The sequence below is a fragment of the Chionomys nivalis genome, chromosome 8 (assembly GCF_950005125.1).
Source record: "Chionomys nivalis chromosome 8, mChiNiv1.1, whole genome shotgun sequence".
Lineage (NCBI taxonomy): Eukaryota > Metazoa > Chordata > Mammalia > Rodentia > Cricetidae > Chionomys > Chionomys nivalis.
Window position 1 is genome coordinate 7,511,977 of NC_080093.1, and position 13,023 is coordinate 7,524,999.

At 42.4% G+C, this 13,023-nt stretch overlaps 1 protein-coding gene across 1 annotated transcript in view; it reads right to left on the reverse strand.

Annotated features, from left to right (window-relative positions):
• Positions 1-13,021, reverse strand: part of Smc3 (structural maintenance of chromosomes 3) — a 41,097-nt gene extending 28,076 nt beyond the window's left edge. The window contains exons 1-4 of the mRNA XM_057778446.1: positions 12,871-13,021; positions 11,933-12,008; positions 3,949-3,987; positions 2,289-2,356 (exon numbers count right to left, since the gene is read on the reverse strand). Coding sequence (XP_057634429.1) covers positions 2,289-2,356; positions 3,949-3,987; positions 11,933-12,008; positions 12,871-12,885 — 198 coding nt within the window. The 5' untranslated portion in view covers positions 12,886-13,021. The remainder of the gene's footprint in view (positions 1-2,288; positions 2,357-3,948; positions 3,988-11,932; positions 12,009-12,870) is intronic.
• Positions 13,022-13,023: the final 2 nt, after the last annotated feature.

The following is a 13,023-nucleotide window of genomic DNA, read 5'->3' on the forward strand; positions in this document are numbered from 1 at the left end:
ATTTTGTAGTGCTGGGGATCTGCTGTAGAATATTAGCTTAAAATGTGTTACATTTGCTTATGCTATGGAATATTTGCTTAGTGATGCAAACATGTGTTGTATTCTTTTATGTGCATTTGTTTAACTTTGTGAAGTTGTGTTACTTTGCCTGTCTAATAAAGAGCTGAGCAGGAGAGAAGGAGAGGCAGGGCTGGCTTGCAGACAGAATGAAAGGAGAACAAGAGGGAAGGGGGAAGGAGCAAAAAAAGGAGAGAGGACCCCAAAGACCAGTAACCCAGCCATACAGCCAGCCAGAGTAAGAAAGGAAGAAAGACATATAGAATAAAGGTTAAAAAGTCCAGAGAAAAAACACAGAAAGAGAAACCAGGTATTTTAAGTTAGAAAAACTGGCTGTAAGTTAAGGTCATAAATAAGAATAAGTCTCTGTGTATTTATTTTGGAGCTAAGTAGCAGGCCCCCAAAGAGCGAAAAGGGAGGAAAAACAAAACAACAACAACAAAAAAGCACAGAGATCAAATCTATGGCCTCAAACATGCCAGGCAAGCATTCTACCACTGAACTACATCACTAGCCCTAAATATACTGTTTCCCATATTGAAAAGAGGTACTAAAGGGCTGGAGAGATGGTTCAGTGGTTAAAGAGCATTGCCTGCTCTTCCAAAGGTCCTGAGTTCAATTCCCAGCAACCACGTGGTGGCTCAAAACCATCTGTAATGAGATATGGTGCCCTCTTATGGCCTTCAGGCATACATGTAGACATATTTTGTATACATAATAAATAAACAAATATTTTTTAAAAAAAAAAAAGGAAAAAGAAAAGAGGTACTAAATACAATACAAACTTTATTCGGTTTGCAATGATAATTTTTCTGTGTATCTTAAAGCTTCCCAATCTGCAATTTTTCTTTGTCCTCAGCAAACCTATTTATAGAACCAAAAGTTTTATAGAAAAGTAAATGGGTTGAAAAGACGGTTCAGTGGTTAAGAACACCTATTGTTCTTGAAGAGGACCCAGGTTCAGTTTCCTGCACTCACACAGGGTGGCTTGAAACCACCTGTGATTCCAGTTTCAATGAATCCATATCCCTCTCTGGTTTCTCAAGCACCTGCACTCACTGATGTAAATGCAAACAGCAGGCGGGCACAAGCATATGAACACACACAACACATACACACGAATAAAAATGTTAAAAGAAACTTAAAAAGCCAGGAAAGTTTCACACCTCTAATTCCAGCACTTGGGAGGGGAAGGCAATAGAATTACAAGTAAAAGGAAACCTGAGCAACAAAATGAAAACTGTCTCCAAAAGCACCAAAAAAAAGGGGGGGGGGGGAATTCTGGCAGGATGGTTCACCAAATAAAAGGGTGCTTGTTATATAATCTTACTGACCTGAGTTTGATCACAGGAACCCATAAGAAGAGAAAACAACTCCCCAAAGTCCTCTGACCTTAATAATACATATACCTTGGCATACATACCCACATTCACACACAATAGTTTTTTAAAAAAATAAAAGCTGAATAAAGTTTATACAGAAAAAATGTATATATCTTTATTCTAATGATTATGAAATTATTAGGTTTTTAATCTATCATTGATGTAGTATACTAAATTTTACAATAGAATAGCACACTTAAGGAATTAATACTACATCATACTCACAAAGGTCTTATAACTTGAACTTTTTAAAATTTATTTAACTTTATTTTATGTAAATTGGTGTGAAGCTATCAGGTCCCCTAGAACTGGAGTTACAGACAGTTGTGAACTGACATGTGGGTGCTGAGAATCGAACCCAGATCCTCTGGAAGAAGTGCCAGTGCTCTTACCTGCGAGCCATCTCTCCAGCCTGAACTTGAACTTTTTTAAAAGATGTATTTACCTTTACTTTGCATGCACAGGTGTTTGGACTGCATACGCACCATACACTATGTGTGTGCCTGGTGCCCAGAAGCCAGGAGATACAGACTTTTGAGCCACCATGTTGGTGCTGGAAATAGAGCCAAGTCCCCTGGAAGAACAGTCAGTGCTCTTAACCACTGAACTGTCTTTCCAGTCCTGTCTACCCCAACGCCCTTTTAAAGACCGGATCTCACACTGCAGCTCTCACACTGTGGTTCAAGCCAGCCTGGGTGGCCTCAAACTCAAGGGAATCCCTCTTCAGCCTTTCTTTCAAGAGCGGCAATTACAGAGTGAACTGCCATGCCCAGCAATTCTTTTTTCAAGGCAAGGATTGACAATGTATGTTTAAAAACACTTAACCAAGTCTTAAAGAGTCCCACTCACATGTAACAAAGCCAATCGCTGCTCCGGGCGAAGATGACTAAATTCATCACTGAGAACAAACTGAATTGCTAAAAACACAAAAATAAGGCTATTAGTACATTCTAAAGGAGAATTTACAGCTTATTCATAACTCTGTATTTTAATAAAATATAATGTTTTAGGTAATAAACACTGCAGATAAATTGTTCATATACAAAACGATTGCAGATAATTTTCCAGTTTATCAGGCTAATCTGGTAGGGAGAATGATATATCAATAAACTAAGCTTTCACTGAAATATAAAAGACATTCAAATATCAAAAAAAGATTAGAGAAGCAGAAAGTAGGTCTTCTCCCTAATAAAAGTATATATTATACTAATTAATTAGGTCAACACTATAAAGACATGCACTATATAGTAACAAACTACATAAACAGGCCACACAAGGTTTTAATCACCTAAAAAATTCCTTTTGCCTAATAATAGTACAATGATGTACTGCTACAGTTGAACACATTTCTGCAAACCAAATTCCACGATCCCCCTGCACTGCTAATACCTACCATACTTCTGTAAGAGCTAGCCCTACATTCTGAACAAAATACCTAACCAACGGGCCACTGTACAAGAAATGGAACGCTTTAATTTAGCTATTCTGGTCCAGATCTATCCAAGAGATCTCTAAAAACTGCCAGTGTGAGAACACAAGGGCGAAGCACTCACCTATGATGTTAGTGCTTTGACAGAGTGTGTGTGTCTCACCATCACCTGGAATGGATGCCTTTTCCCTGGGATCTGAGATGCAGGTTTTACTTCAATCTGCTCTCTGACCTCAACAAATTACAACCATTCTAGGGCTTTCAGTATCCTTCAGACACATGTGTAAGGAACAGAACCTTTACTCCTATTAAACCACTTCCAAAAGCACTGTAAACTAAGCTAACATTTTTAAACGCCCCTCCTTATATACTCCAACTCCACTGTTTTTTTCTCCTCAAAAGACTTAACAAAGGCATGTTATTCTTTTTTTAAAAAAAGATTTATTTATTATGTATACAAGTGTTCTGCTTGAATGTGTATGCCTGCACAACAGAAGAGGGAACCAGATCTCATTATAGATAGTTAGGAGCCACCACTGTGTGTGCTGGGAATTGAACCCGGGATCAAAGAGCAGTCAGTACTTTTAACCTCTTAACTACATGATATTCTTAAAATACATTTTTATCATCTTCAAACAGATATCAGCAATTTTACTACACTGTTCTATCCTTTCTTAGAATCCACCCAAGATACACAGTCATTACTAGCAAAAATAACTTGAATAAGTGTTTCTGCCATCTCACATAGCCAGACTGAAGACAGACAATTCAGATCCTCATATCAGAACCCGCTACACTAAACCACAACTATGTATGACTTTTATGTTTCATTCAGTTACAATCTCAGAAATCAATCATTTTAATAAACTATTAAAGACACTTAGGGCTGGAGAGATGGCTCAGTAGTTAAGAGCACTAAATGCTCTTCCAGAGGACCCAGGTTCGATTCCCAGCACCCACAAACTGTCTGTAACTCTAGTTCCAGGGGACCTGACACCTATGGCAAAACACCAATGCACAATAAAAAATGGAAAGACACTTAAGTCTTCATATAGTTAAAATCCAAAAATCTATACTTACCATAAAAAAAGTTGCTTTTTCCAGATCCATTTCTGCCCACTATAAAATTTCAAAAAGTAAGGTTAGTTCATATAAAAAACAGTCAATTTAAAATTACTAAATCTATTTAAAATTTTTTCCATAGTATTTTTTGACTTGGGAATTTTACATTATAAACCTGGAACACATTCACTTCCCAGGCCTCCCAGGTATGTCCCGCCCCTATTTTAAAAATTCAAATGCAGCTTTCTAACATAATACCTTAATACTGAAATTAAACAAAAAATAGTAGGTAAAAGAAACCAGCAGAGCTGTAATTACCTACTAAATTTAATCTTTATATAGATTTTGGATAGGTTTTTTTTTTTTTTTTTTTTTTTGGTGGCACATCTTCCTAGCACAGCCCTGGTTGGCATGGTAGTACAGGCTAGCTTCTAATTTTGTAATCATGCTGCCTCAGCTTCCTAAGTGCCGACACTATAGACGTGCACTATCACACCTGCTTCAGATAGTTTTTCTGTGTGTGTTGTGTTTGTGTACACCCATGAACACACGTAGAGGACAAAAGTCAACATGGTGTCTTCCTTCCTCTCTTGCTCACTCTAATTTTGAGATGGCCTCTCACTGAACCCGGAGTTCACTGTTTCAGCTACCAACCCTATATATTCTACTCTAGCCCCAATGCTAAGGTTACAGATACACAATGACATGGCCCACTTCTATATGGTGCTGAAATACACTCAAGTTTCATGTTTGCACAGCAAACACCCACTAAGCCACCTCCCTCAGAGAGTTGATTTTTGCTCTCTCCCAATAGTTTAAGCAGGTATAAGTTTAAGCAGTGCTACCTGACACTGGCAACTCATAAAAATGCACAAAAATTTGTATGCAAATTGTATAAGATGTTTTTAGCAATTTGGATTCACATATTGTTAACCGTCTCATGCTAAACTACTTACAATCAACCCCACACATTGATGCAGCCTAATGAAATCACAAAAGTGGAAACAGTTATAAGACATTTCTTTTGGTGTTTTTGTTTTTGCTTTTTGAGACAGGGACTTGCACTATGTAACCCTAGCTGGCCTCAAACTCAAGAGATCCTCCTGCCTCTGTCTCCCAGTTCCTCAGGGAATAAAGGTGTGCACCACCATGCCAGCTTTTAGACACATTTTAAAAAGATATTTTACTTTCAGGTTGTTCAAGACAGGGTTTCTGGCCCTGGCCCTGGCCGTCCTGGCCTTTTGCTTTGTAGACCAGAGGAAATGTTAATTTTAAGTATGTGTATGTGTGCACATGCACTCGCGGGAACAAGTTTGAGCAAAGGTTGCTAGGAACTGAAGCCTGGTCCTCTACAAAACCAGAACGTGCTCTTAACTGCTACATTACCTCTGGCAGCTCTGTAAGGCACTTTTTCACTGCCTGAATTTGAATGTTAGCTATTCCACACATTTGACTTTCACAGGCCAAATCCTAGGTTAATATGAGTACCAAAATTGCCACCTTGATGATTAGTAAAAGGAACAATTTATAGTTTATACCAATAATAGTATAAATACGGAGAGCTCTTGCTTAGAGGGACCACCTATTGTCAGTGATAAAAAGCAAAGAAGACCAGAAATAGAAATCTCATTATTTTGCAGCTCATCAATAAATGCTAAGCATAAAGGCATTTTTTAAAAAAGGACAGTTGTAGGGGGCTAGAGTGGTTAAAAGCACTGGCTCCTCTTCCAGAGGTCCTGACTTCAGTTCCTAACACCCACAACCATCTGTAACTTTTAGGGAGTCTGATACTCTCTTCTGGTCTCCAGTTACCACACATGCATGTGTTACAAACATGCAGGCAAAACACCCATCAACATAGAATATAATAAAACAAATTTAAAAAACAGAATAGTTGCATGGTCCAAAAGTATATCACCATATTAATTATTTACAAGGGGGAAAATATCTCCCTGTAGCATTTATAAAGGGGAAAAACCACGGTAGTGAAAACACCAGCCATGATCTGACTAGTTAACAGTATAGCAACAACACCAGTAAGAGGTGGACAGACCTGTTTCCAAAAACGATACTGTGAGAACACAGAACACTACAGCACTTTTCAGAAGTAATGTCATGAAAGACAAAAAATACCAAGCACAGTGGTATAGACATTAGTGTAATCTAAACTCCCTAAAGGTGAAAGGATGGGGATTTCCAATTAAAAGTACCCTGGGCAACACAGCAATGCACTATCTCAAATCTAAATAACTAACTAAACAAATTTAAATAGAAAATACCTTCCATGGTGGATAATGTTCCTCCCAGTAGCCAAAATCATTAAATGAAAATCCTAGTACCAGATATAGGATATAAATTGTTGATCAGGGAGGCCCCAAGTACCCTTAAATATTACAAGCTATTGGTGCTGATCTACTTGGCTGCCCACTACAAACATGTCCTACTGCTGAAGACAGCACATACTCGGTTGTAAGACAATGAGAATACAGGTTGTATCTGGCTGGAAGTTTCAAAGCACTGCAGGGCACTACAGCAGCTGCTGGGGGAGAAAAGTCATCAATGGTCCTCACCCAGCTGTGTGCCCATAGACTACAACAGAGACCTGCTGGTAAGATATGCCCAGTGGTACAGTAGTGTCATGACTACTGCTGGGGCAACCAACAGCTTTCTGGCTGGAAACTTCAGGTTTGGTACTGTGAACCTAGACAAAAGCCCAGAGCTAGGGTAGTCATAGGCCCCAGGGAAGAACCTACTACAGTTTTGCTAAATGGAGAAGACAGTTTTGTTTTGTTTTTTTCTTAAGATTTTGCTTTTATGTGTATGGGTTCTTTGGCTGCAAGCATATGTGGGTACATGCATGCCTAGTGTCTGAGATCCAGAAAAAGGCATCAGATCCTCTGGAGCTCAAGCTACAGACAGTTGTTAACTATCATGTGGGTGCTAGGACTCCAACAGTGTCATCTAGAGGAACAGTCAGTGCCCTTAATTGCTGAGCCATTTCTTCAGCCTCTAAAGGGACATGGTATAAAACTGCCTACTGAACTTTGTTTATGCCCATAGATTAGTGCAGCTCTCAGAGAAGATTCGTTTTGCAAAGGGCAGTGGTTAATCCAATGACTCACAATGGCCAAAGTGCAGAGACTATGAAGTGTTTGTCCCTAAATGGATCCTCTATATCATCCTTCAAGGCTCAGGAAACACCACAGAAGAGGACGCAGAAACAATCAACAGCCAGAGGTTGGGAAGGAGTGCTGTGTCTTATAGACATGGCATGGCCACTACAGTCACCAGTTCACCACCGCCATGGTCACCTGCACAAGACTGGATCCAGCACCATTCCATCATGGTAGGCTAACAAGCTCATGAGGCCCCATCACTCACTGAAGGACTATGGGTAATTAATGAGTACTGATCAGAAAGTGTTATTTTCTTCAGTGGTACAGCAACTGACAATTTGCCAGACTCCAATAAAAAACTTAATAGTTCCAGCTGGGCGATGGTGGCACATGCCTTTAATCCCAGCACTTGGGAGGCAGAGGCAGGTGGATCTCTGTGAGTTCGAGACCAGCCTGGTCTACAGAGCTAGTTCCAGGACAGGCTCCAAAGCCACAGAGAAACCCTGTCTCGAAACCCCCCCACCCCCAAAAAAACCTTAATAGTTCCAGATTTACACTCACGTGAACAACCATAATTAAATTTAGTTGGTCAGAAGGGAAAAATAAATAAGAGGAACTTGTCAGGAAACAGGACTTCAGTCTGTGGTCGGAGTGAGGGTAAGGGAAATCGGCTTTTGTGAAAACTCATATATACGTATGAAACTGTCAAATAAATTTTCAAAAGAAAATAATGAAGGTTGTTGAAATGTTCCAGATTAAAGGCTTCTAAAGAAACGTGACAATTAAATCTAATAGTTAATAATAAACTGGATCCCGTATTGGGGGAGTCCTGTAAAGAATACTTCTGGGTCTATTAAAATAACAAAAACCTGGAGAATGCTATTCTTAAGCTTATATAAGATGATAACTATACAATAACTACAAAGAATATCTCTATCAGCAAAGATACATGCACTTTGGGGGGGGTATAAAAAGGATAATGAGAAAAAAGATACAATGATTAAAAACAAGCATCAATTCTCACTGGGAAATTTTTCCATAAAGTCAAAATTAATCCCAACTAAAAGCTGAAAAGATCAAGGGAGGTCTATAAGTCCTTAAAATGACAACTGAAGCTGGAGAGATGGCCAATGGCTCCTAGCACCCACATCACGTGGTTCATAACCACCTCTAACTTTCAGCTGCAAGAATTCTAATGCTTTCTGCACAGGGCACACACACACCTTATAAAAATGTCACAATTCATTAAAAACTGGAAAAATGAAAAATAATCTATAAAAATTACTCCTATCCATAGAATAAAACACTAAAAATCTTAAAGGATGCTAGACATTTAAGATCTATTCTGAGCTAGGCATAGTGGCACATGTCCATAATTCTAGTGTTCAGAAGGCAGAGAAGGGATTGCAGCAAGTTTCAGATGGGCCTAGTCTCCAGCACTGAGGCAGTAGGATATTGAGTTTGATTCCAGACTGGGCTACACAAGACTCTACATGGAAAGTAAAATTATTCTAGCTGGATGTAGTGGTACACAGCTATAATCCTAACACTTAGAAAGCAGAAGCAGGATTACAGTCAAGTTTAAGGCCAACCTGGTCTACAGAGGGACTTCCAGGCCAGCCAGGGACACAGATTCCCTGATTTACACACCCGTTTCCCAATACCTTGGGAAACAATCAATAGGTTGTTTCTGCCTATTCTAGAGATATGTTCAAGCCAGGCCTGTGGATAACTAAAAGAGGCTGTAACTCCACAACTTCTTAAGAGTTTTGTATCCAGAGCTAAGCATTACAGAAGCGTAAGGGAATCAATGCCTTATGCAGTAAACTACGACCAGTGAGTGACAGCCATCAGCAGACAAACCCTCTCCAGCCTCTCTCTGCTGACTTTTCCCAGGCACGGCAGGTCCAGAAAGTCTGTCTGAAGTTACCCAAAAAGACAACAAACCAAGCCGGGCGGTGGTGGCGCACGCCTTTAATCCCAGCACTCGGGAGGCAGAGGCAAGCGGACCTCTGTGAGTTCGAGACCAGCCTGGTCTATAAGAGCTAGTTCCAGGACAGGCTCCAAAGCCAGAGAAACCCTGCCTCGAAAAACAATAAATAAATAAATAAACAAACAAACAAACAACAAACCAAATGTGTCTTCTTCAAAAACTGACATCAGGGGCTGGAGAGATGGCTCAGACGCTATTACAAAGGACCAGGTTCACTTCTTAGTAACCATATAGTGGTTCACAACCATGTCTTAACTCCAGCTTCAGGGGATTTCCGACTTTGTAGACATAAAGCATGAATACAGTAATCACACAAATGCAGGCAAAACAATCATACACATCAAAATAGTTTGGATGAGAATGGTCTCCAGCTAATGGAACCGTCTGGGAAGGATCAGGAGGTACAGTCTTGTTGGAGGAGGTGTGTCCCTGGTGATAGGCTTTAAGGTTTCAAAAGCCCATTGTGACACTCCCACTTAGCTCTGCCTAGTGCTTGTGTATCAAGGCCTGAGGAGGACTCAGCTGCGGTTCCTGTACCGTGCCGAATTAGCCGTGCTTCTGCCGTGACAGTCACGGATCTAACTCTCTGAAATTGTACACTCCAAATAAACTCTTTCTTGCTCTAAGTTGCCTTGGTCACAGTATTATCACAGCAAAAGCAAAACATAAAATAAAATAAGTCAAAGAAAAGGTTGACATCAGCTCTTCCACATCACTTTTGCCCTTAGATTGCACCTTCCATTGAAGCCTGCCTATGTCTTCCAGAAAAATCAGGGTTAATGCAAATTTTTCTCTTTTTTTTTTTTTTAGCATTTATTTATGTGTATCTATGTGCCAGGAACGTGTGCACATGTGCGTGTACACATGGAAGCCAAAAGGAGTACACTGGATCCCCCTGAAACTGGATAACAGGTGGTTGTCAGTCTCCTGATGTGGGTGTTGGGAACCCAATTCAGGTCCTCTGGAATAGCAGAGAATGCTCCAACAACTGAGCCATCACTCCAGCTCCCGGTTTTCCTTCTTAGTGATTGTGCAGCTCAACATGGTATATCCCTGTAATCCAAGCATAAGCAAGAGGACCAAAAATTTAAGGCCAAGTCTCTGCTATATAGTGAGGCTCTGTCTCCAAATAAATAAATAAATAAGTGAAATTAAAATTTAAAAGGGACAGGGAGAACAATCATTTCTACATGGAACTATAATTTCTTTTAGGTTTCATGATTTATCATAATATATATTAACAGGTACTTCTTATTAAAAGGCTGGTTGAAGGAATCCTAAAAACTATACATACAAATCATCCATAATATCCATAGGAGATTGATTCTAAGAGAGCTCTCCTCTCCAGCCACAGATACCAAAATCTGAGGATGCTCAAATCCCTTCAATAATATGGTAGCATGTACACACAGATCATCTGTAGATTATTTATAATGTCCAATGCTATAGTTAGTAAGAGATTAAAAATCTGATCTTTTTATTGTTGTGGTGACATTTTGTTTGTGATCTAACAAATAAAGCTTGCCTGAAAATCAGAGTACAGAACAAGCCACTAGTTAGCTCCATAGAGGCCAGGCAGTAGCGGCACACCGTTAATCCCAGTACTCTGAAGGCAGAGACCTTGGATCTCTGCCTCTGATTCTTGCTTTTTACTTATTTAACATGGCATGGAAGTAACGAGATTGTTCTAATGTTTTGTTCCATGCCATGTTAATTCAATCAACACTCTTCTGTAGCTAAACAGAGTAGTTTTCTTTACTCCCACAAAGGGTTACAGCTCACGTACCAAGGGAAAAAACCCTAGCCTCCAATTCTTGCTTTTACTTATTTAACGTCGAGGTGCTGCTATAGTGATTGGGTTGGTCTTGAATTCCTGAACCCAAGCATCCTCTCACCTCAGTCTCTTAAGTAGCTGAACCATAAGTAAGTGACCATACCTGGCTTTCCTTTATCATTTTCTGTGATGTCTGACTCTAAAGACCTCCTACAACACTGGAATTCATCATTTCCCCTGACTGATTCTGCATGCATGCCACAGCTACTGAGCGCACTGGATTAGGAGCTGACCAAGGCTGAGGTCCTGAGGGTGGGAGCCTGAGGAAGATGCTAGCTGTCGATCAGGTAGAAATGAGGCCTCAGCAGAATGCAATCATGCTGGTACACAAACACAGACTTCTACCCTCCTGAACTCCGTCACCAACCTAGGATACTTTTTTATGGCTGCCCTAGCAAACCTTAACAAGGATACTGTAATAGCGAAACTGTCAATACTACACTGTTTTCTGATGGCTAGAAGTACAATTTCACCCATCCTTTAGAAATTCAGCAGAATGTGTTTTTGCCAGCTGTAACAGCGAAACAGAGACTTAACAAACAAACAAAAATCGTAGTAACAACCACTGCTAATGACAACGACTAAATACCTTCTCAGTCTCTCCACTCTCGTGAGACAGGTATGACGTCTAATCACGCCTACCATGAAAATGCATGCTCACAAAGAAATTGGTGAGGGGAAATGATGGAGGACAATGTGGGAATGAGCCACCTTCCACTGCAATGTCAGCACATCAGAACAGAACAGGTCAAATGTCTACCTCTCAGTCATCACAACTTAAAGCTTTCCAAAACACCCCCTCACACACAGAAGGCTCGCAACAGAAACACACAACCAACATCCTCCCCCACACATGCTAGGCAAGCACTCCTACTACTGAGCCTGGCCCCCAAACAACTCACCTCTGACTGAGTTACCTGAGCATTCTACTTTCACGAAATAAGCAATTCGTCGGTGCAGATAAAAGAAATTCCATATCAATGTTCGAAGACAACTGTCTCCTTAGTACACTTAGCTGTATCAATTCTAAAGCTGACATATTAAGCCAAGAACACTTACCAATAACGTTATGTTTGGAGCTGAAGGGATCTACAATCGTCTGATCTCGGTAACTTCGGAAGCCCTGGATAATCACCTAACAGAGAAGAGACACCCTTCAGAACACGCCCTGGAAGAACTCCTACGGCAACATTCTTTCCTCTCCACGTCCTGCTTCCCACTTAATGCCAGACAGACACCTTTTGCTTCGCTTGGGAGCGTGCAAGTTAAAAAGCCGCTAAAGCCCTTCCGATGATCTGCAGGTTCTGCGGGTGCAGGGCTGACGCGGGAGCAGCTCTCAAAATGAAGGGGTGTCCAGAATGACAGAGTGGGCTGCCCCTGCGAGCGCGGCGGCGCCACACTGAAGGCGGAGCAGGCAGGAGCTGCTCCCAGCCCGCCGGACTGCAAGCCCAGGGAAGGCATCTATCTTTCAGCCGGACCGGGCAAAGCGGTCCAGCTTGGGGGAGACGGCGGGGGGCTTAGGGCCTGACAGGTCAAGCACAGAACCTTCGCCAGGCCTGTGTGCACGGCCCCTGCGGGGCCCTCCTGCGCGGGAAGACCCTTCTGACAGAAGTAAACAACCGAGCGGAGGCGCGCCGCGTTCTGCAACCAGGGTCCGCCCTGCTCGGCGACAGCCAGCGAAGGCGAGGTGGCGAGAGGCAGCCTTCGGGCGGGCGCGGGCTCCGAAGCCGCCCCGCCATCGCAGAGGCCCGGGCACCGCCACCCTGCAGAAGGACGCGGCCCGCCCGCCGCAGCCCCCCACGAGTCAGCGGTCCGCGGCGCCCGACGAGACCTCGGCAGGCAGTCGCCGCGCCCCGGGGGGAGCCCCGGCTGCAGCCCGACCCTAGCCCGACCCTCGGCCCACCCGGGAGCCGCTCCTCGCCGCCCCCACGGCCCGGGCCAGCTCCGACCCACCCCGCCTCTGGCGGCGCGCGAACACGGAGGATGCCAGCCCCTACCTGCTTGATGTACATGGCTGCGCGGCTTCTCTCCTCGGCGGAGAGACGGCCTCACCTCAGGACGGCAAGAGCGCAGCCGCGGGGTCCGCAGAGGCACAGGCTGAGCCCCCTCCCACCGGGCTCCGCTCGCTCCCGCTCGCTCTGGCCCAACAA